This window comes from Pteronotus mesoamericanus, unplaced genomic scaffold, assembly GCF_021234165.1.
Source record: "Pteronotus mesoamericanus isolate MK-2021 breed Mesoamerican mustached bat unplaced genomic scaffold, CSHL_Meso_final contig_50, whole genome shotgun sequence".
Taxonomy (NCBI): Eukaryota; Metazoa; Chordata; class Mammalia; order Chiroptera; family Mormoopidae; genus Pteronotus; species Pteronotus mesoamericanus.
The window spans coordinates 16,657,709-16,682,721 of record NW_026555186.1 but is presented as its reverse complement, the minus strand read 5'-3'; the positions used below and the strand labels follow the sequence as shown (position 1 = coordinate 16,682,721).

Below are 25,013 nucleotides of genomic sequence, written 5' to 3'. Positions count from 1 at the left end.
GATAATAACCAATCAAAATAACTCATCATCAGAAAATATTTAGAGTTTGCTTTTAAAAATACCTAAAAGCTCAAATAAATTGTTCTGCACTTTGCAACCAGTTCTTTTGAAAAGCAGTTCTATATTTTATCTCCTCTAAATCTGTAAACTGAAAACATCACAGTATTCTAGGAGAAATGCATTTTATTGCCTTTTCTACTCATTTGCCCCCTGATAGTAGTTTTATATAGTTACATAAATAATAATATGTAGCAATCTTAAAATGAGAGAAATCCCACTTACATTTAAGAATGGTTGTTGAATGGTTTATTGTTCTTTATATCTAGTTATACATTCCAAAACCAGATTATGATATCTACTGCCAGTCGGGAAAGCACTGTGGTTATTATTTTAGCTTCCTGAACTCTAAAGTTTTATATCAGTAGCAAAAAAGGGAGGCTATTTTAATTCCTTTTAGAAATGTTATGTTATTACTTAATTGACTCTTTGAAGACTGTCTTTGGGAGATCTCCCTTACCCTATCCCTTGGGAAGAAAGGGGACTGCTTAAAATGTTGTCTCTTACAATTATGTTAAAGGAAATGTTGACTTCCTTGGAGCACCTCGCCCACCTTGGTGGGGAGATGGGTGCGCACTGAAGGATTTCTCCACCCCATGCTTTTGGATTTTGAACAAAGGCAGAAGAGTAGTCTGGGAATATATATGATGCAAAAATAATCAGTGGAATGCACAATCTGTAATTTCTCAGTCTGCACAATGGATTCCTTTCACTGGCATTCGTTGCCTTGGTTATGTGTACTGACAGGCTATTTTGATGACTTATATAAGCAAACTGCCAGGAAAATACACTTCATTCTTTATACTTTCCAAATAAATTCAAGCATTTGTGTAGGGAATCTGCAGGGCCCATGCAGTTTTTCAGCTTGAGCATATGGCAGCATATTCCTCATACCATGGTGCTTACAAGTTAGCAGGTAGTTCTGTAGGAAACTGGTTCCCCATCAGACTTTCCCAGCCCCCACCCCCAAGCCTGCATTGAGTTACATGGAGAGCAGGTGGTCAGTGTGGCTCCTGTATAGACTCTAGAGAGGCCAAGCGTGGCTGAAAGCCTTGCTTATTCCCATCCTATAAAAAAGACTCCATCCTGACCAGGCAGTTCTTCATAGCAACTGTTAGCTCATAGCATGGACCATCTCAGGTCACAGAGTTATTTCATTAAATGTATGTTTAAAATGTTTAGCAGACTCTTTTGAACATGTTTGCCTAAAGATTTTTTCCAGAAATAAATTTTATTAGTTAAGCAAGGATTTACTTACCTTTGAATCTTGTGCATCATATTATTATTATATTTTTGAAGCACTGTCACCATTTCCTATATGGATAATATCCTAAATTATTTATTAAAATGAGTAGGGGAGCTAGATATTTAGATATGTACTTTTATGGGTATAACTATATCCAGCTCTGACATCTGTTTGTCCTGCAATGATAAAAATAAGCCATCACTTAAAAGGCCCAGGGAAGTAGAAAGAGCTCAAATAATGTGGAGCACCTATGATGTGCCGGACTAAATATAAGGCACTTTCTATGCGCTCATTTAGTTTGTAGCTCATTTAATTTAATTTAGTTTGTAGCCTATAACTTACTCAAGAAAACATAACTTTATGAAAGATTGACAGAAAATGTTTTGAACACTATTGTAAATGTCTTCATGAGTATTCTTAGAAGGCTCTAAAATTTAGTTTTTCCACAATGAATCATGAAATATAATTATAAGTGAAAATTAACAACCCATGTTTTGTACACTGCACGATGCCGGTTCAAAAAATATACATCCATACAATTGAAAAAATGCATAGAAGGATATATTGCTAATTATGTATGGTTATTTCTGAGCAGTGAGGATATATATGATTTCTGAGTTTTTTTCTATATAGCTTTCTAGATTTCTATATCACATGTGCAATTTTTCATCAGGACAAATTAATAAAAAGTGCATGAACAAAGAAAGTGAACTTTATATTTCTAACTGGGAGAATAAGCTCTCTATACTTGTAAATTAACAACCAAAAGAATTTGCATTGGGATGGCCAGTTCTTCAGTTTTGGCTGCAGGATAATGCTAATAAGCCTTTCTTGTATCCAGTAGTCTATTGAAATGTTTTTACTGATTTTCCTCAGTGCTCAGTGGTGATAAATTCTTATACCTAATCTATATGTTCAATAAGATTGACTTTGGAAGTAATTTGCCAAATTATCCTGAGTTCGAACACTGTGATATGAATTATGCAGGAAAGGAAGGGTTTTTTAAATCCTAATAAACAGATTAAATACTGACTTAGAATTATATTTTAAACATTACTAAAGGATCAGATCACTGCTGTCTTTTCCCCAGACTTAAATGATAATTTATGGTGAAGTTCAAAATTTTAAAGGCAACTAGATATTAGAATAAAATGTGACTTTTTAGGTCCAGTATCCAATCAGATAGTTCCTCTATATACAGAAAAAATAATGTATTTTTCTGTATGTTAAGAGAAATATTAAGGTATAGTAAAAGGCCTAATTAGGCAATTTGGGGAGTCCAAGGAAGACATTAGAAGCAACTGATGTTGGGAAAGCAGAGCATCTCTGAGAATTCTGGTTTTGAATGCCAGGTGGTGCTGGCAGGTAAATCCCAGGGTTTCTTTGGATAAAATAGGCACCATGGCATCAGTAAAAGCAACTATGAAGTAATGAATTAGCATATTGAAAACTGACCTGTTTTGTATAAATGTGACCTTGGGAAATGGACTGATAAATTCTGTGGATGCTGAGAACCAATAAATCTTATATTCCCTACTTGGAAAATAAAATTTTTAAAGGAAACATTATATACTATCCATTAAAATATTTTATTTCTCCGTAATTCTGGAAGAATACTCAAGTTTGTTTGTTTTTTTCTAAGGGGTAAAAAACTACATTTTATTTAACGTCTGACCCATACACATATTCAGTTCTTCTAATAAAATGATTAAAAAATGTACCATGTTTTATTGTGTGGCAGCCTTTTGTGTGCCTCTAAATTAGGGGTTTTTTCTTCTCTAAGTACTAATAACACCTTATTTATTAATGTCCTTTAAATTAAAATTAAATAAAAATCAAAACTTAGCTTCCTTTTGCCCTAGCTACATTTTAAGTGCTCAATAGCCACATGTGGCTAGTGGTCACTGTAATGCACAGCACAGATTATAGACTTTTTCTATCATTGTAGGAAGTTCTATTGGACAGCACCTATCTAAAGTGTCAGGACAATTTTAAAATATTTAAAAATTCTTTGGGCATATTTTCTGTATCATAGCATATGCTTATGTTCTTTCACTTAAGTTTTCACCTTCTATTATTTTATCTGTTTTTCAGTTTAAAAGGATGCTTAATCGGGAGCTCACCCATCTCTCTGAAATGAGTCGGTCTGGAAATCAAGTGTCGGAGTATATATCAAACACATTCTTAGGTGAGAATAACAATTTAAGTACAATTTTTAAATTTCCTTTTGGGTTGTTTGTTTTGGAAGGTGGATTGGGGTACCAGCTGATTTGGGAAATCAAGTGTTATGAATTTCATTTGTTTTTATTCATTATATTAATAATTTGAGCCTCTAAGCTTTAGAACCTCAAGTGACAAAGTACAATTTTTATATTTCAGTTTTGTTCAGGACTTTGGGGGATTTTCTGAATTAAAGTTATATATTGCCAGTTTTTCCAAAGTTCTAAACTGCAAAATGTATTTTTTAGAGAGATCTATACATGCATTCAACAAATTCTTGTTCAGTGCCAGGCATTTGCTGGGCACTAGGCATTTAATGATAAATTGGAAATGCTCCCTGCCCTCAGTGGGTTGATAGTCTAATGGATAGTGCACCTGGTAAACTGGTGAGGCGGACAGAGAGAATGCAGTTGCTAAAGAAAAGCTTGCTGATCACAATAGCTGAGAGTTTGTGTACTGGGACAATACCACTCCCACAGCCCCATTCACCAAAAAAAAAAAAAAAAAAAAAAAAAAATGCAGTAAGTGAACATCAGTAACTTGAACATATCCTTCGTTTGACTTTACTTTCAAAACCAAATTGCCAGATAGCTTACTCGTATATTCACTAAACAGATATTTATTGAGCACACACTATGTGCAAGGATCAGTTAGAGGAGCTCACTCCCTCGGGGACTGATGTGCTGATACATCTTGTGTCTTTTATTTGAAAATAACAGCTTTTGTGAATCTGATATTCACTTATCAGATAGCATTGGAGATTCTCTGTGCTTTACATAAAACCTCGTTATATCATAAATCCTATCTCACTATAGTAGAGAAAATGTGAAACAGTGAAAGCAATCTAAGTGATTCAGATAAGCTATATAGACTGCCACCCACAGTGTGATCCATTTCAGTAAGCTGTCAGGTTTACACTGCTGTTTTTGTATTTATGCAGGAAGTATCTCCCATTTCCAAATCGTATTGAAACAGGAGTCCTTATTTGGCAAAGAGCAGTTTTGAAGCCACTAAGTGAATTTCAGATAGGAATGGAGTTGATGAACAGTGGAAATAACCAATGTGTTCTGCTTTTTCTAAGTTTACTATCATGATAAGTGTTTCAAAAAAATTAATTAGGGCATCGTATCAAAAACATAACCAGTTAATACACTGGATGATAATTATTTTCCAGTGAGATTTATATGCTTAATTTGGGATATCAAATTAAGTCCACATCAAGTTGTAAATATTCAGCTTTTCCAAAAGGAGCTTTACCTGGAAATATTTCCTGGAACATATAATGATAATTTAAAACCTGTCCAGTTATATGTGTTATGCTTTTATAAAAAGCCCATGTAGGATTAATAGTAAATGTAGGATATTTTCTCTATTTTTAAGATAAGCAACATGAAGTGGAAATTCCTTCTCCAACTCAGAAGGAAAAGGAGAAAAAGAAAAGGCCAATGTCTCAGATCAGTGGGGTCAAAAAGTTGATGCACAGCTCCAGCTTGACCAATTCAAGCATCCCTAGGTTTGGGGTTAAAACTGAACAAGAGGACGTCCTTGCCAAGGTAAGAAAAATTTTGAGGATCGTGATCCTAAATGTGCAACAATGCCTTTAATGAATTTTGATTCCTTCTCTCTTAGTAGATGGACAAGTTTATCATCCGGGGGTGGGGGAGTGTGAAGAGAGGCATGCAATTTATAAAGCTCTGTCTAAATTATTTGGGTTTTATAATATGTGGATTTACATAGGTGGTTTGAGATGTGTGTTCTTTCCTTTTTGCTTCTACATTTTATTGTTTAAATAGTTAGAAATCTATTATCTCTTCTGTTTTTAGGAGAACAGATAAAATTTTTGTGAACGGATTTTATCTATTGAAGAAATTACTTGAATTTTATATTGAAAGTATGGAAATATGTTGTATTATCAAAGGCATGAGGTTAAACAATATGATTCAGTTTTTAGTACATTTATGTGAATTTGCCTAAAGTGTGCCTGTACTTAATTACATGGTGCATCCATTACATTTAAAATGAATCATTTTTTTAAATCTAATAATCTTTTCATTAAAGTCAGTCATTTTTAAATGAATATGTTCATTGTTTCATGTTCTACCTCTGCTTTCTAATTTTTTCTGTCTCTCTTTTACCCCAGGAACTAGAAGATGTGAACAAATGGGGTCTTCATGTGTTTAGAATAGCAGAGCTGTCTGGTAACCGGCCTTTGACTGTTATCATGCATACCATCTTTCAGGTAATGTGGTTAAGTTCATTTTATTTTGTGAGTTAATGCCCAGTCTTGGGCAGTGAATTGTGCATGCATTTTATCTTCTTTACTACTCACCCTCTTTTGCATATTATGTATTTTTTCCTTATTTGCCCCTTTCCCTGGGAAATAATAAGAATACAGAAAGGTTGAAGTATGGGCAAAATACAAATAAACCAGTGTTGTTCATTTTTTCCCATTTAAGAAAAAGATATGGTGTGGGAAAATTGAAGCAATTCATTAAAATAATAGTTTAAAAATCACCCATGTGTCCCTGACTGGTGTGGCTCAATGGATTGAGTGCCAGCCGGCAAACTAAAGGGTCAGCAGTTCAATTCCCAGTCAGGGCACATGCCTGGGTTGCGGACCAGGTCCCCAGTAGGAGGCACATGGGAGGCAACCACATACTGCTGTTTTCTCCCTCTCTTTCTCCCTCCCATCCCCTCTCTCTAAAAATAAATAAATAAAATCTTTTTAAAAAATCATCCACATGACCCTGACTCACCTAGAGAATGGAGTGCTAACTATGAAAAAATGAACCAGCCCCCTACTGACTAGTCTTTGGACGTAATTTCTTCAGTTTCATGAACTGTTCTCTTCTTCACACCAGTTTCTCACTCTTGTTGAGCTCCTTTTGTCCCAGTGCATGGTTAAGATTTAAATGAGGAATTGAGGCTGTAGATACCCTGGGACTGGTATGGCAGATTCCAGCCCTAGAAAGGATGTTGCATTTTAATTGGTGCAGTCTACTTCATTGCTGAGTTCATGGCACTAGACTAAGGCTAACTTCATGATCATGGAACACAGACACTTTTATAGCTGGCAGCTCAGACCACATATCTTAGGTCAAGCACTGCTAGGCTTCTGAAGGACAATTCACCTCAAGGTTTATTCCTGAAGTCCCTGGATCTAAATCCCTCCCACTGATCTGCTGACAGCAATCAAGACTCATCTAGAGGAGGGCACACCTTGAGTATGCAGCTTGGGAGATAGTGGAGGCTGTGCCACTGAACTCTGTAGGACCCCTACTACATCAGGCCATGCTACCAAGACAGGGAGGGAGTCATAGCAGCTCTACCTGACACACAGAAACAAACACAGGGAGGTGCCAAAATGAGGAGACAAAGAATCATGGTCCAAGTGAAAGAACAGATCAAAACTCCAGAAAAAGAACTAAACAAAATGGAAATAAGCAATCTATCAGAGGCAGAGTTCAAAATACTGGTTATAAGGATGCTCAAGGAATTCATTGTCAGTACTTCAGCAGCATAAAAAAGACCCACCCAGAAATGAAGGATATACTAATTGAAATTTAGAACAATTTACAGGGAGTCGACAGCAGAGTGGATGAAGCCAAGAATCAAATCAATGATTTGAGACATAAGGAAGAAAAAGACATCAGCACAGCAAGAAGAAAAAAGAATTCAGAAAAATCAAGGGTAGTTAAGGAGCCCCTGGGACAACTTCACACATTCCAGCATTCACATCACAGGGGCGCCAGAAGGAGAGGAGAAAGAGCAAGAAATTGGCAACCTATTTGAAAAAAATAATAAAATGAAACTCCCCTAATTTGATGAAGGAAATAGACATGCAAGTCCAGGAAACACAGAGAGTCCCAAACAAGATGGATATAAAGATGACCACACGAAGACACATCATAATTAAAATGCCAAAAATTAAAGATAAAGAGAGAACCTTAAAAGCAGCAAGAGAAAAGTAGTCGACTACCTAAAAAGGAGTTCCCATAAGACTGTCAGCTGATTTCTCAAAAGAAACTTTGCAGGCAAGAAGGGACTGGCAAGAAGTAATCAAAGTGATAAAAAGCAAGGCCCTACAACCTAGATTACTCTATCCAGCAAAGCTATATTTAGAATGGAAGGGCAGATAAAGTGCTTCCCAGACAAGGTAAAGCTAAAGGAGTGAATCACCACCAAGCCATTATTATATGAAATGTTAAAGGGACTTATTTAAGAAAAAGAAGATCAAAACTATGAACATTAAAATGGCAATAAATACATAGCTATCAACAATTGACTCTAAAAAACAAATTATACAAACAGGCAGAATAGAAACAGAATCATAGAATAGAGAACATTGGGATGGTGGCCAGCAGAGCAAGGGGTGTGGGGGAATAGGGAAAAAGATAAAAGGGATTAAGAAGTACAAATTGGTAGTTACAGAATAGGCAGGGGGATGTTAAGAGCAAGTATAGGAAATGGAGTTGCCAGAGAACTTATATGCATGGCCCATGGACATGAACAAAGGAAGAGGAATCACCAGAGGGAGAAGAGGGTACTGGGTGGAGGAGGGCAAAGGGGGAAAAATTGGGACAACTGTAATAGCATAATCAATTTTTTAAAAAAGAACTTTTTGCCTAGACCAGAGTTCCCTACCTTGGCACACATGCACGCATGCATAAATAAATAAATAAAGTAAGTAAGTAAGTAAGTAAGTAAGTAAGTAGGTAAGTTCTCAGATCTTCCCAAAGATTTCCATTTTCCTCACTAGACATTGTGAGAATGCTATTTCCATTTCCAGGTGTGATTTTCTTTTTTTTTTTTTTTTAACACACTACAGAAAGTATTTTTATGTAAGGACAAAATGTTAAGAGGATTTTTTTTCCTACAGGAACGGGATTTATTAAAAACATTTAAAATTCCAGTAGACACTTTAATTACATACCTTATGACCCTGGAAGACCATTACCACGCTGATGTGGCCTACCACAACAATATTCATGCTGCCGACGTTGTCCAGTCGACACATGTGCTGTTATCTACACCGGCTTTGGAGGTAAATCTTGTTTCTAAAACTTTGAGAATACTATCTTGACACTCATCAAGATATATTTTATAGTAAAGGGTATGCATACAAAAAATAATTGGCTTCATTGGAAGTGCATTAGTTATAAAGGAAAAGATGCGGTGGTGGTAAGTAAATAGTCTGATGATTTTCTCTGTGAAAGGTTGGCCAGACATTTAGAGATTCATCTGTTTATCACACTGCTTCCATGAAATTATCTGGTGGTCAGTCCTTAAAGCACATCTGTCTGGCTTATTCAGTTTTCATTTGTTTTTCTGGAATTTAGTTTGGTGGCTTTTGCATTTATAGTTCAAAGGATGATTATTTTAAAATAGAAGCAATACATTGATTTTTTTAATAGAATTTATTAGAAGGAAACACTTTAATTTTGCCAAATCCTAAGAAGTTGTTTCATTAAATGTTTGTTTAAGCAATTTTATTTCCTTGATTGTTTGGGGATTCTTTTTCACGAATATATTTTATAGTTCAGATTGTTTTCATTATAAAACTATGTTAATACCTCATCATCTGAGTGAGTGGTTCTCAACTGGGAGTGATTCCTTTCTTTTCCTCCTTCCCCTACCACCCCCAGGGGTATTTGGCAATATGTGCAAACATTTTTGGCTGTCATAACTGAGGGGTATATGCTACTGACATCTCATGGTTAAAGACCAGGGATTCTGCTAAAATTCCTTCAATACACCAGACTACCTTATATAACAAAGATTATCTGGCCAAAAATGTGAATTCTGCTTCAGCTGAGAAACCCTAGTTTGAATGAAGGAAAAGAAAATAGTTATTCATTATTGTCTTTAAAAAATAATTTTAGATACTCTTTTTGCAATATTTAAAAACATATAACCAATGGAAAAGTTTTGATCATAAGTTATAATGATACTAGGTAAAATATTTTCTTCCAATATTACACTTAAAAAGTTTATGACTTCTAAAGGACTCTTCCCAACACATTATAATAATATGTTTTGAAACTTCATTTTGTTTTCCATCAAATTCTAGGGAATAATTTCCTGTTTGTTTAAACCTTAATTTGTGTCATTACAGAATAGTGATATTATCTATATTGTCTGATTTTTCCAGGCTGTGTTTACAGATTTGGAGATTCTTGCAGCAATTTTTGCCAGTGCAATACATGATGTAGATCATCCTGGTGTGTCAAATCAGTTTCTGATCAATACAAGTAAGTGGAATTAATTTTTTTTTTTTTGCAGAAGATATATTTTTTTTGTATACTTTAGAATGCAGGTCTTTATATACTTGTAGGTATTTCCAGAGCCATAAAGTTCTTTTGAGATGTGTAAATATGCATTTTAATGAGAGTGTATGTTAATGTAATTTAGTTCTGAAAACTATTATTGTATCCCATAAAATATATGAATATTTACGATGTTTAGATCTATTTATTTTTGTATCTTTTAATAGCCTCTGGACCACCATTAAACAAAGTGCACTTCATTGACTCACTCACATATAGAAAGATTAGGAAAAGCATGGATTTCCCAAAATGTGTGGCTAGCCAAGTACATTTTGTAAATTTGATTTATAAACTTACTCATCCAAGATTAGACAGGACATTTCATATTCTAGCTACTTATAAGAGCCTATAACACAGTGCCTTCAGGAACCATCAAAGCGTTAACTAAATATTAACACATAAGTAGTAATACACGTTAGGGGTTAGGACTGACTGTTTCCTTTCTGAGAAGAGCACCGAGTTCATATAACAGAGCGTACGCTGGTACTTTTCCTCAGCCTGCACTGATTTATTATCTTGATTTTTACACATATGTTGATATGTTCCTCATTTTATAGGCTTTTAACAAACTCATAAAATTTTTGCTTTAATTTTTTGCCTTTAAGAAAGCTTTTTTTTATTGAAATTAATAACACCCAAAATTCAGACTGGTGTGTGTGGTTTCTTGCATCCTATTATATACAACATTATATGTTCCCTTATTGTAACATTAGAATTGTTATAATTCTAGTAAGAAAAGATAAGAGAAAAAATTAAAACAACTGATAATAAAGTCTCTCTCTCCAGGTACTCTGATAATGTTTTTTTTCCTAATGAGGACCAGCTTTATCCTTTACTGTGGACCCTCTAAGGGCAAATGGGCTTAGGCTGGCACTGGGGGAGGACCCTGGTGACCTTCAGGGTACGTGGAGTCTGAAACTGAAGCTGGCAGGCCCTCAGTTAACACATGAATCTGATGATCTCCAAAGGTCACAACCCACAGAGACAGATAATACAGAAATTTAGGGGAGAATTACAAATACAACGACAGTGGCCAGGGCTGTCTACTTAAGACTTTTGCTGATGACTTGCTTGAGGTAAAAGGATAACTCATCCTGTTATTTAAGTATTTTGTTATTCAGTAATGTTGCTATGATCTCCTTTCTGTGGGACCTCAGCAACACCGGAAGGCGAACAGTTCCCAGAGCAGCTGCAGATTGCTCTTTCCTCCAGGGTGGGGCCTGATGAGGCTGTGCTGTCCCTGCGAGAATGAATCAGCTCAGCATCTGGTCCGTGGCAGTATAGCAGGGCTGGTCAGAGCCCCAGGGCATCGTGAGAATTACTGCCGTAGTTAGCTTTTGACTCGGATCATGCCAGTAAGCATTTTATTTCAGGACACAGAGGAAGCTTAGTAGCCAGTAGCACAAATAAATTTTAACTTCACAGCATGCTGGAAAGGAGTCCCTCTAATAACTTGTAAACTTAAATAGCTTTCTGAAATACACCATCAAAATCATGTGGTTATTTTTAGTTTGCAGTAAACTCTTTTTTATAGAAACATTAAGTTTATGTTTTCTCTTTCTTTCATGGATTAATGGAGCATCGGCAGCTCAAACTAGCACAGTGTTAGCCCCTTAGAGCTGGTGCCGCCAACTTGTCCATTGCTGAAGATTTAATCTACGTTTCCTTTAATAAAAAATCCTAAAGACTTCTAATCATCAGGTTTATACACCCAGAGTCTGGAGGTCACCTGTCCTGTTTTAAAGAGGCTACAAAGACTCCCTGAGGGTGCGTGGCTTGCGTTGGTAGAGAGTCCCTGGGGCTTACCTGTCTGGTTCTGAGTCTAGGTACACACCTCTGCTGCTTAGCTGCGTTGACAGTTTCCATTAATTGTTCTCCTTGTGTTCATTTTAGGTGCCAAATGATTTGATACTAATAATATGTACACCCATTGTAAACATGCTGCAGGTTTTAACAACAGATCATTTCTATCTGGCAGAGTTCGTTAAGCTTTTATAAATGATTTAGGAATATGGGAGAATATGAATAAGATTTAAAGTTGAAATTCCAGGTGGGAAGCTGTGGAAGCCTTTTACAAGGACAACACATGTAAATAAATCCATAAAATGTAAATAACTTCATAAAGCTTTGAATATAAGGTTCTGGAGGGTATTTATCACTAAAAAAAAAAAAAGGCATTTAACTTCAGAGCATTGTTTTCTGAAACAATAAAGCAGTTTCAAAACACAGAATCTATGTAGCATTAAGTATTACTTGGAAAATGAGTAATTTTTGTTTCTAGCAAAGATGCTTAAGTTTGGTGGAGAAAGATTTACTCACATGACTCATGTGTTCAAAGCTTTTGATTCCAAGAGCAGAGGCATTTCATTGCATTAAGGTGGAGCCAGATCTAGCTATCAGTACACACATTTTACTTCCCTAGTCTCATTTTAAAACAAGCCTTCCATAGCTATATCTGTATATTATATGTAGAATGTTATTTTTCTGTATAAATCTAATCCTTCCAAAGTAAGGATAAATTCAATTTTGTCAAATGTGATTATATAGAAATAATTGCATAGACTATTATTTTATTCAACAAAAAATTATTGAGGGTATACCCTGTGCCACGCATTGTCCCAGCACTAGGAATACATGGGTGAATAAGACGAAGCCCTGGCTCTGAAGAGCTTGCCTCCTGCTAGAAAAAACTGACCGTAACACGTGAATGTACGACATCAGATGGACCTAACTAGGGCAGAGAAAAATAATGCAGGTTAAGGGCACAAGGAGCGAGTAAACTGAGGGAGTGAGCCAGGCAGTTTAATCCTTTGTCCTTGGCCACTGGATGTTAAATTAAAATCACTACTTCCCTTCCCCATTTCAAGGAAGAGTGTTTTGTTCAGACATGCCCAGGAGAAACCAGATAACCAAGCACATTATATTAATAACTTCTAATTTTTTATAGGGATTTTAGCCTCTAAGTCAATTGGGATGTCTTTGGGAGGGACTGTTAAGATTTGTGCAGATATAATGAAAAATAAGATGAAACATGGTAAATGCCAGATGAGTGGAACAAAGTATATAGGACATCACAGGAGAAAGTGGGCCGTTCTGCCCGTGGTAATCAAGAAGCGCTGCATGGAAGAGGCGACTCGTACTGTGCATTGGAAAAATGAAAGGGTTTCACCAAAAATGTTGTGTAAAGGAGCCTCTCTCCCCCTCTGTGCTACTTTACCTTATAGCAAATTATGAAGGCAACTTTCTGATGATTCTTAAGCCTTTAAGGAATCTACAGAGAACTGCTGGATTGCCGCCTTTGGGGAAAATCTACTAAAAAACTACAGAATCTTACCCCCGCCCCTTTAGATGTGACCACACGTCCTCAGTCCTAAAGGAGAGGAGAAAGTTAAATGTCTCCCCTCAGACTTGCTTAAATGCTAACATGCATTCATTTAAAACTCAGCAGTCACCAACACCTATGTGTAACAGCCCCAGAGGTTGAGAGGCAGTAGAGGGTCCCCCCGCCATGAGGAATCGTCTCATGCTCTTTCTGGCCAGCCTGGACTCTTGTTAAATGTCAGGAGCTAACTGCTTCCCTAAGCAGGCTTGGCTAGGGCTCCTGGACAGCCCTCTCTGTGAAAGGCCATCCTTACCTTGAGCAGAATTCAGATTCTTTGTCTCAGCATTCATACCACAGACCAGCCTCTTCCTTAAAGTAACAGCTCCTCATCTTTAGTCTGCAGGCTCAGTGGCCTGAATTTCTTCATCTGCACAGGACACATAGATTAGTCCAGGTTTTTGTAAGCCAGAGTCAGTTCTTCTGTTAATGACCCTTATCCACATGCACTTTGCTCCCTTAAAAGAACCATAATAGATTAATTTGGATTTATTTCTCCAATCAGAAAACATTTTGCCTTCCTTTCAATATATGTTATTTAATAAGATTCTACTATAGGAACAATAATATCATGTGCTACAATCTTTTATAGTTTAAATTTTTTTATTTCTGTATGTTTAATTATCTGTAGATATTCATAGTTAGATGCTTTTATAAACTATGTAAAAGATTGACCAGATACTGACTTTTAAAAACTGAACACTGTTGCTTTATCAAGAAAGAGAGAGAGAGAGAGAGAGAGAGAGAGAGAGAGAGAGAGAAAGAAAGAAAGAAAGAAAGAAAGAAAGAAAGAAAGAAAGAAAGAAAGAAAGAAAGAAAGAAAGAAAGAAAGAAAAGGAAGGAAAGGAAGGAAAAGGGGAGGAAGGGAGGGGGAAGGAAGGGGAGGGGGGAAAGAAAGAGTGAAAGAGAGAGAAGGGAAGGGAGGGGGAGAAGGAGGGAGAGAGAAGGAGTGGAGAGGGGGCAATAATATCATACATACATTACCGCTCTTAAGACATCTCTCTTTCTATAGTTGGGAGCCAAAATTTCAACGAATAAATTCCTATTTCTATAGTACTGATGAAATCATAGGTTTGACAGTAGGAATGTATCTTAACCCTCTCTTCTCCCAAGCCCCTTTAAAATAGTCATTGAGTACTATTGGATTTTTTTCTTAGAAAAGAATATATATTTTCAAATATATTTTCTGTACATTAGTCAGTAACGAGATCAAGCACATGCACTTTTAGTCTTTACAGGACTTAAGTGGAGGCAGATTAAAGTACCAATCAACTTTTTTAATGACTCTCTTGAATATGTGGGTCTGCTGTTTACAGGAACTAGTAAGGAGGCAGGATGTCTCCCTCGCTAAATACAGTCCGGGGCAGTTGTGAGAGAGCGGCAGCATCCTCAGCATGCAGTTAATGTGCATAGCCTGACATCTGTCTCTGTGTGAAGCCCTGAACGTGCTGGTAGAAGGGACACCACAAATCTGTATAGTGACTGCCATGGTGCTGGAAAAGGAAATGGAAAAATGAATAAAGCTGCTATTTCAAAGCCATACTGTGGATAAAAATGAACAAATCTAATAGAGTGTGTGTGTGTGTGTGTGTGTGTGTGTGTGTGTGTGTGTGTGTTCCAAACTGTTCCTGTACCCTCCCTGAGTACAGACAATCCTAAATCCCATGACCTTTACATTATATAAAATGTTGGGTGGCTACTGCACACTTACCAGGAACGCAGCACCTCATGCTTTGGGCATGTCACAGATGTTAAGAGTAGTGTCATATTCTGCTGAGCTTATAGCACAACCCATGGCAGTTCCAGAAGGGAGGTTAAGATCCATCTGTTCCAATTCTTCTTTCACTTTAGAAAAAAGAAAGCTGAGGCCCCCCAGGGTGAAATGACTTGCCACATGTCAGTCGCGTTAGAATTCACTCAAAAGATTCCAGTGCTCTTTCCATTGTTCCAGTGACCAGTAGGTTCTCCCCTTGGTGTTGTCCTGGAATGGTAAGGCCAACAGGGATGTTTAGAGGAAACTGCATCCTAAACCCTAAGCATCTCAGAAGAAAAAGATAAGCTTAGAATAAATGGCCTTGCTAATCTTATGTCTTGTCTTTCTTTTAAGATTCTGAACTTGCCTTGATGTACAACGATTCTTCTGTCTTGGAGAACCATCATTTGGCCGTAGGCTTTAAGTTGCTTCAAGAAGAAAACTGTGACATTTTCCAGAATTTGACCAAAAAGCAAAGACAATCATTAAGGAAAATGGTCATTGATATCGTAAGTAGCTTGTATAAGCAAAAAAGAGAACTGTGATGCAAATTGTTTTAAAATAAATAATAATGAGTATTAGGTGAAAGGAACTATATTTTAAAACCTCTCATTTCCCTTTATGTTGGAGGAGCTGCCCCTGCTGCTAGCGATGATGTTCTGTCATAGGTTTTCTGTTTTAACTTCTAGCAATTTGAAGTTAAGCATAATGACAGTTTACCCCCGTCATTCTAGTTTTATTTTCTGAACTCTCACCTGGTGACGGGCAGTGTAGATGACCACGAGAGCAGAGGATGCTTGCCATAGCTTGAATTTTTTAATTCAAAAATGTTTGGCAGGGGAATCTCCATCAGAGACAGCCATTCAGAAAACATCCATGATTTTAATATTTTCTCTATGCATATTATTCACAGTGATTCCAAGACACAGGAAAATCTTTAGTTATCAAAAAATGTATTCTGTTAAGCTTTGCATATACAAAGAAAAGAATTAACTCTCTTGGGTAAGCAAAAAATTGCCCAGAATATTTGGTTCCTGAAGGACTCTGAGCAGTATTCAATCAGTTCATCATCATCTAGTGACTGCTTTCTACTCCAAGGAATGAAAAAAACATGTGATGATGTCTCAACCATGGATATGCCATTTCTTTTTTTTTTTTTTCATCATAAAAGTGGCTGTCCATGCCTAATATTTCTATATATGGCACACACATATCTGGACTTCCAGAAAACTTGATAACAAAGGGGAAAAGACCTTGCCCCAGAATGTACTAAAGAATTTCCATACACTGTTATTAGATGACATAGTGGTTTTTCATTTCTTCTCACTCACTCACTTCTACTCATTTCAAAAGTATTCTGCGCAATACTTTTATTTGCAAGTTCTTTTTGCCTCTGGACTTTTTTACCTAATAAAATACCCTCTGTTTTTAAGGTACTTGCAACGGACATGTCAAAACACATGAATCTACTGGCTGATTTGAAAACGATGGTTGAAACTAAGAAAGTGACAAGTTCTGGAGTGCTTCTGCTCGATAATTATTCTGATAGGATTCAGGTAAAGCATTACTTGAATGTTCACATGCATCTATGTATCTAGCTTTGATAAGATTTATATCTCCTTTCTCCCAACTAATTATTTTAGTAATTATAACCAGGAATCTTACCCAAATTCTTTAGCTTTAGAATTAACCAGATAAAATACTATTGGCCTTTTCATTTGTATATGCACTTTTTAAAAAACCGTACCATCTGATAAAACCAGCCACTTAAGCAGCTCTGAATCTAACCATCCATGCACATAGTTTCTCTTGATATTTAAATGCAGCAGAGTTGGCATAATTTGGGACTATTAATATAAGTGCGAACCATACACAGACACATCATGGTTGAACTGTTTGGAATAAATCTTACACTACCTGTATTTTTAATTGTCACAGTCATTTAATGTGAATTTCTAGTAAAAAAAAAAAAAAGGAGCAGGTGCTGAATAGAGAAAGCGTTGGTCTGTTTTAGGTCCTCCAGAACATGGTGCATTGTGCGGACCTGAGCAACCCCACGAAGCCTCTCCAGCTGTACCGCCAGTGGACGGACCGCATAATGGAGGAGTTCTTCCGCCAGGGGGACCGAGAGAGAGAGCGGGGCATGGAGATAAGTCCCATGTGTGACAAGCACAATGCCTCTGTGGAAAAATCACAGGTGAGGCATACAGTAGAAAGCTTTCAGAGAGAACAAAGCTACAGCTTCAACATTTCATCCCAGTGCATCCATATCGCACAGTGTTTTAAGTGATTTTTAAACCACAGTCATACCTCGGTACTCTTGGGCTTCAGAACTCGTCAAACCTTATATTCCTCACATTCTGATGAGAAAAACATATTTCAGCACTTGGCCTTGCTCGGGACTCATTGCACTTGCTAAAACTTGTGTGAGTCACTATGGCGCCCCATGAGAGAAAATGCTTCATTGTTTGGTATTCATAGGTTTCGACACCACAAAGTTCCAGAACGAATTAACAACGAGCACCGAGGTACCACTGTCATACTTTATTTTTGCAAGCTCAGTTTTACACTAGTGTTTATAAGCCAACAAGGTCTTTCATTATTGTGATTTATATTCATACATTTATATGTTCTTACGGCATTATATTCATTAATGACTATATTCACATAGGTGTAAAACAGTGTGTTATCTGAATGAACACAGAGCACATGACATTATTTCAGCTAGCTCGATTTACCTATAAATTGGCTATTCCATTATTTCTTAGTCCTAAGTCCTGAACTCAAGTTGGATTTCTTTTTAATTAGGTGGGCTTCATAGACTATATCGTTCATCCTCTCTGGGAGACATGGGCAGACCTTGTACATCCTGATGCCCAGGACATTTTGGACACTTTGGAGGACAATCGCGAATGGTACCAGAGCACAATTCCTCAGAGCCCCTCCCCAGCACCTGATGACCAGGAGGAGGGCCGGCAGGGTCAGACCGAGAAGTTCCAGTTTGAACTCACTTTAGAGGAGGATGGCGAGTCAGACACTGAAAAGGACAGTGGAAGCCAAGTAGAAGAAGACACTAGCTGCAGTGACTCCAAGACTCTCTGTACTCAAGACTCGGAGTCCACCGAAATACCCCTTGATGAGCAGGTCGAAGAAGAAGCAGAAGAGGAAGAGGAAGAAAGCCAGCCTGAAGCCTGTGTAATAGATGATCATTGTCCTGACACGTAACAGTGCAAAAGACTTTCATGCCCTTTTTTTTTTTTTTTTAGTAGAAAAATTGTTTCCAAAGTGCATGTCACATGCCACAACCATGGTCACACCTCACTGTCATCTGCCAGGACGTTTGTTGAACAAAACTGACCTTGACTACTCAGTCTGGCGCTCAGGAATATTGTAACCAGTTTTTTCACCTCCATGTCATCAGAGCGAGGGGGACATCTTCACGAACAGCGTTTTAACAAGATTTCAGCTTGGTAATGCTGACAAAGCAGAGAAAACCAACTCCAAAATGTTTCCAAGACAGCGTGGCTCATCTGGCAGTGCAGAAGTTGATATGACTTGGGATTTCTTTTCTTTTTCTTTGTTTGCAATATTTTCAGCAGAAAGAAGGCATTTCACAGGCAGTGAACTAACGAATGAAGCAACAAATGGGTCAGGAACAAGACACAGTGTGAATCTGTTACCAGGAGGAAGATGAGCCACAGAAATTACAAAATTTTCTAATTTCAAGTCTTCCTGATACATGACTGAATAGTGTGGTTCAGTGAGCTGCACTGACCTCTACATTTTGTATGATATGTAAAACAGATTTTTTGTAGAGCTTACTTTTATTATTAAATGTATTGAGGTATTATATTTAAAAAACTATGTTCAGAACTTCATTTGCCACTGGTTATTTTTTTCTAAGGAGTAACTTGCAAGTTTTCAGTACAAATCTGTGCTACACTGGATAAATCTAATTTACGAATTTTACTTGCACCTTATAGTTCATAGCAATTAACTGATTTGTAGTGATTCATTGTTTTATATACCAATGACTTCCATATTTTAAAACAAAAACTAATTTTATGTTGCAAGAAACTCTTTGTAGGTCTTCGTTTACTTCACCTTTTGTTTCACTCTTTTCAGATAGGCAGAGTTGCTCTTCACTGACATTTTCCTTCATGGTGTGCAAAGTGAATGTTCAGTAATACTTTGATGTATGTTCTTTCTAATGTGTCTTAAGCCTCATGGACACTCAATCATCAGTTGGTGTTGTCTGAAGCAAATGAGAGATATATAAATACCCAGTAGCTAAAATGGTCAGTCTTTTTTAGATATTTTCCTACTTAGTGTCTTCTGGTAACTTTTTGCTATGTCAATAGACCCTCATTTCACAAGTGCATGTCTTTGTAATAACCCACATATGTCCTGTTCATTTTTATTGTTTCCACAGTCAGTTATAGCAAGAGAAACTTTGGCTCCTTGTGCTGCCTTATTATTTAGCGTGTGTTTGAGCCTCTGTCCACCTTCACTAGATAGGATCTTATCGGCTATATCGTTGTCATTTTGATTGATGGGGGAAAAAAACAGGTAGTCAGGTTAGAGTTAGCATTCGTTTCTATTGCGAGGTCACGTGTAATGACTAGCTTTTACTCTTGATTTACAGAGAAACGTTAACAGGTAGGCAGTCTTTAAAATATTAGCAGAATATATTCACAAACACCAGTACAACTAATGCTCATTTGTTTCTATGATTTTACCATAGGATTAAGAACTACGTGAGGGATATTCTTGAAAAGTGATTTTTAAGTGTAGCAACTACCCTTATTAATGGACAAGTACTAACAAGTGGGAATTGCCTTGCCAGCTATCACTGGTTCATAAGCATGTCCTATAGAGGAGAACTTCTTTAATTATACTGAGGGAAAGGAGTCGATGCTGCCACTAGCACCAGAAGTTTGGTGTTGAAATCCCCTCCCAAAATACTGCGTTGGGTCAAAAGATTCTCCAGAAATAAAAAACTAGAGATCACTCTTCAGTGAATTTAGCACCAAGAACTCTATTCCAATTTTAGAGATTAATTCCCAGTATTTACCTCCAGCTGGCATCTTGGGGCATTTATTTAGTGTGGACTTTCTACCCATTTCAGCTCTTAATAAAGTATTTGCCTTTTCTGTGAAGCATTTGGAACCCAACTAATCATTTTTCACATTGATATCTAAGAATTGACATAGAACTAAGGGAGGTATCTGACTAAATGGGAAATAAATAAAACAGTTAAGAAAAAGTGTAACCCTGAAAAACATTTATACCTGGGATGCTGCAGGGAGCCTTCCGGAGACTAGTAACTTAAGTCATCAGCCAGGGAAATGACCCTGCATATAGCTCCTATTTTACTCCCCCGAAGATCCGCTGATGGAAAGCTTACATAGCTCTGATCTTTTACACAGAGAAGAATAGGAATCAACTAATTAATGATCAGATTTCCACCCTCCTTCCCCTGTAAAGATCAGACAGTAAACTTCCAAATAATGCCCTGTGTTCGTCCAGGTGGTTTCGCAAGAACACTTGGAAACTTGTTTCTGTTTTAGTTTTATTTATCCCTGTTGGAGGTCTAGAAGAAAAGGCAAAGAATCTAGGATTTATTCCTTTTTCCAAAAAACCCTCATACCCTCGTCTCCCTAATACTTGGTATTTCCCCCACAGAGTGCCTAGAATCTTAATAATGAAAAAAAAATTTAAAAACAGCAATATGTCACAAACAAATCCAGACCTGAAAGGGTTTATAACTGCACTAAAAAAGAGAGGCTTTCTTTTTTCAATTTGTTGGTTTTTAATGGTCACATGTGGTGAAGATACCCACTGATTGACAATCAAATTATAGAAAATGCATAATATCCAAGAGACAGGGACTAATGCACTGTACGATCTGCTTATCCTCTCCCTTCTTTCTCCTTTTTCTCTCCCCTTCTCTCTCGCCCAAGTGTGCTTCAGAATTATACACCGCTTTAAAAATAACATCCTTTCACAAGTGGCTTTATGTTTCCTAAAATGCCATAAGAAAATGCAATACCTGGGTACTGTATGGGGAAAAAATGTCCAAGTTTGCATAAAACCAGTACATTTCAGCTTGCAAGTTACTAAACATAATGCTGTTTAAATTTTATTTTCTTTTACATCACTTAAAATTCACAACAGAATAATGTAGATAGAACAAATTGCAGATAAGGAAAAAACTTGAATGAAATGGGTTTCACAGAGAGCTTTATGATAATTTTTGGATGCATTATTTATTTTTTGTGCCATGCATTTTTTTTCTCACCAAATGACCTTACCTGTAATACAGTCTTGTTTGTCTGTTTACAACCATGTATTTATTGTAATGTACATACTGTAATGTTAATTGTAAATTATCAGTTCTTATTAAAACATCATCCCATGATGGGATGGTGTTGATATATTTGGAAGCTCTTGGTGAGAGAATGAATGGTGTGTATACATACTCCTTGTACATTTTCTTTTCTCCTGTAATATAGTCTTGTCACCTTAGAGCTTGTTTATGGAAAATTCAAGAAAAACTATAAAATACATAAAGATATATAAATTTAAAAACATAGCTGCAGGTCTTTGGTCCCAGGGCTGTGCCTTAACTTTAACCAATATTTTCTTCTGTTTTGCTGCATTTGAAAGTAAGGTTATGGTGGGGCTAGGGCTGGGCGTTTTACATCCAAGCTTTGAATCAGTTGGTTTTCTGGCAATAGCTAGATTTTACAAAACCACAGACAACCTCTGGAAGCTTCTGAGACCCTTTTTGAGACATGCGCTTAAGGACTCCTTGCCATGCAAGCAGCCCTGTATGTAGGATGGCTGTTTTCCCCATCGGTTCATCTTGAATTAGTTACGTTTGTTTTCTACTCTCAGACGCTACTGGGAAAATAGTCTTGTCTGGTGATTATAAAACGTATTTTTGGCACCTAGAGCACGTAGGCAAGTGAATTGGATTTGAAACTAGAGCCGAAGCTCTCACATGCTGGTCAATCATTCATTCATCAGCTTCCTGTCATATTCAGAGAAGATACAATATGAAAAATACCATTTTTTTTACCCTGGAATTTTTCTTCAACGAATATTAACCAAATATTTTATATGTAAGTCTGTACAACGTTTTCTATAATACCAATTGACATAGCATAAAGGACGTACCGTTCTCTAGAATTTGTTTCTGTAAAACTTATATTGCTTTAGAATTTTAAAATGTAACCTTTCACAATGGCCAGCGCCAAAAAGCTATGAAAAATTCACAGTGATGATGTGGAAACTTTCTTCCACTGCTGCCCAGCCCTCAGAAAACATGGCTTAGTGAAAGGAGAGATTCTTTTTTGGAAAAATGAGCCTTCTATTATTTTGTTTTATTTTTTGACACAAACTGTAGATTTTAGCAGCCCTGGCCCAAAGGAATTTGATTACTTTTATTTTACACAGTACAAAGGGGACACTATGATTATAAAAACACATCCTTCGTTACTGATTTTAGTTGTTTTTAATTTTATTTCCTTAGATAATGTTCTCAGAGTGGTAACTTGTGTGTGAGCATTACAAATGACGATTCTTTTAGTGGTTTCTTAGCCTCTCTTACAGCCCATGGGGATAGTACTGTACATCAATACCTTCATATGAAATTTTTATATGCAATGAAAATAAAAGCATGGGTTGATTCTGCCTACTTATGACTCAGTCTTTTACAAATAAAAGATTATTTATTTAAAACTGTAGTTTAGTCAGCACAGGTTTCCAAGAGGAATAAAGATTGTTAAAGTGAAATGAAAAGATAGCGACATAAGCTAGTATTGATACTCATAATCAAATGAAACAAAATTGTGGAGGTCGGTCTTTCTACAGAAAATAAATTGCCAAAGTTATTTGAATGGCCTACGAGGTTAAGCACAGTATTGTGTAACCAGGCTTGGGAGGGCGACTGCTCTGTTTAACGGAATATTCCGGTACACTGAAAGTTACCCAGACATCCAACACGTGTTGGCTGAATAACTACTCTGCAAACTGCAGGGTTCTAAAGACTCCGCGGTGAAGAAGGTACACAGCCCCTGCTCCCCTGAGCTTCCAGTCTGGAGGGGACAAAGGCATTGGACAGCTTCATACACATGCCATCGTTGATGTGCTCAGGAGAACTTCTGGTGTTAAGACTCAGCGGGAACCTGAACTTGTTCTCTTCTGGAGGGCCAGAGAAGGCTTCCTTAAGGAAGTGGTTTCGGGCTAAGCTCTGAAGAGTGACCGGAAGCCAAGCCAAAGGGACTAGAGTGAAAAGGAAGGGGAAGGGCGTCCAGCGAGGGAAACTGCATTTGCTGGAGTCGTGAGGTACAAAGGAATTGAGAGCCCTGGAGAAATGGAAGGAAAGCACCCCTGCTCCATGTCATTCCCCCACGCCCTGCTTTATTTTCTTTATAATACTTATCGCAAACTAACATCTACATCTGTTTGTTTACTGTCTGTCTCTCCCACCGGAACGTGGCTCTGTGAGAGCAAAGTCCGCTCACTGGTGTATCCCTCACACCTAAAATTGCCTGCTACACCTGCTTAATATTTGTTACGTAAAGCCACCAAACTGATGGATATAATCCAGTCTGATAATCAAAACATTTTAGGGTCTTAAAGAGAAGGAATCAACAAAAACTTAATACATAGATAATCCCCAAATCTTAACTGCTAAAATAAGTTTATTGCAGCCCCTCTTTATTCACAATTTTGCTTTCCGCAATTTCAGTTATCGGCAGTCAGCTGCAATCTGAAAATATTAAATGGAAAATTCCAGAAATAAACAATTCATACGTTTTCAAATTGCGTGGCATTCGGAGTAGCATGAGGAAATCTCGCAAGCCCTGCTCCGCCCAGCTCAGCCCTGCCCCCGGGACAGGAATCACATCTCCGAGCTAGATACCCACCGCACCTGTTAGCCACTTACCAGCCTTCGAGGTTATCAGATTGACCGTGGAGGTGCCTGCAATGCTTGTGTTCAAGGAACCCTCATTTGACTTACAAACAGCCCCAAAATGCACGAATAGTAAACGCTGGCGATTCAGACAAGCCAAAGAGAAGCCGTAAAGTGCTTCCTTTAAGTGAAAGGGTGAAAGTTCTTGCCTTAATAAGGAAAGAAAAAAAAAGTTCCTAAGCTCTACAGTAAGGAATCTTCTTTCTGTGAAATTGTGATGAAGGAAAAAGAAAGTTGTATCAGTTTTGCCGTTGCACCTCAAACTGCAAAAATTAGGACTGCAGTTCATGGTAAGTGCTGAGTTAAGATGGAAAAGGCACTAAATTTGTGAGTGGGAGACACAAAGTGGAAAATGTTTCTATTGATGGCAACATGTTGTGCTAAAAAGCAATTGCTGCTCTTGGGAGAGAAAGAATGGACAACCAGTGGGTCAGGATTTGGAAAGAAAGGAACCACTTGAAATTTTACCTTCCTCTCAACTGGATACTAGAGAGACCCAGGAGAGCTGACCGGTAAGAATTCTCAGCTTCTGACAGTTTCCCTAGAACCCAGGGTGCAAGGTCCAAAATGAGTGAGTTTTATAGTAGAGTGTAGCCCCAGTATCTACCAGAATGTGGCAAGGTTTCCAATTAATTTTAATTTTAATCTCCCCTTGGCTGTTTAAGGGCATAACTGATAGCAGTTTCCTGGAGAATCCCTGGGAGTCCCATCAACACTTCAAGGGTAGATGTGGGGGCATTTGAGCTGGTTTGAAAGCATTGAACAAAAACCTTTGAGTACAGTCTTTTTTCCAGTGTCCTGGTTGGGTGCAGTTGGCACAGACTTCCCTGCCAGTGTTTTGATGATGGACACGGATGCAAAAGAGACCCAGGTGTTTTAGCTTTCTGACTTTGAAGCTGTCACAGCTGCCAGATAATTGAGTGGTATTTACTGACTGTCTTGTGGTCTCTTCAGAGTGGAAAGGCAATTCGGATGGAGGATTAGTGAGAGCTCAGGTAAAGGGAGGTTGAGAGGAGTAGGAGGCGGCAAGTCAGTGTTAGAGGCTTTTG

At 37.5% G+C, this 25,013-nt stretch overlaps 1 protein-coding gene across 6 annotated transcripts in view; it reads left to right on the top strand.

Moving 5' to 3' along the window:
- The window catches only part of PDE4D (phosphodiesterase 4D), a 670,126-nt gene extending 651,880 nt beyond the window's left edge, over positions 1 to 18,246 (top strand). For all 6 annotated transcript variants that reach the window (XM_054578374.1, XM_054578375.1, XM_054578377.1 and 3 more), the window contains 9 exons: positions 3,398 to 3,491; positions 4,904 to 5,076; positions 5,664 to 5,762; positions 8,403 to 8,567; positions 9,675 to 9,774; positions 15,336 to 15,490; positions 16,415 to 16,537; positions 16,996 to 17,178; positions 17,790 to 18,246. In XM_054578374.1, the coding sequence (XP_054434349.1) occupies positions 3,398 to 3,491; positions 4,904 to 5,076; positions 5,664 to 5,762; positions 8,403 to 8,567; positions 9,675 to 9,774; positions 15,336 to 15,490; positions 16,415 to 16,537; positions 16,996 to 17,178; positions 17,790 to 18,206 (1,509 nt within the window). In that variant the 3' untranslated portion in view covers positions 18,207 to 18,246. The remainder of the gene's footprint in view (positions 1 to 3,397; positions 3,492 to 4,903; positions 5,077 to 5,663; positions 5,763 to 8,402; positions 8,568 to 9,674; positions 9,775 to 15,335; positions 15,491 to 16,414; positions 16,538 to 16,995; positions 17,179 to 17,789) is intronic.
- The last annotated feature ends 6,767 nt before the right edge of the window (positions 18,247 to 25,013 follow it).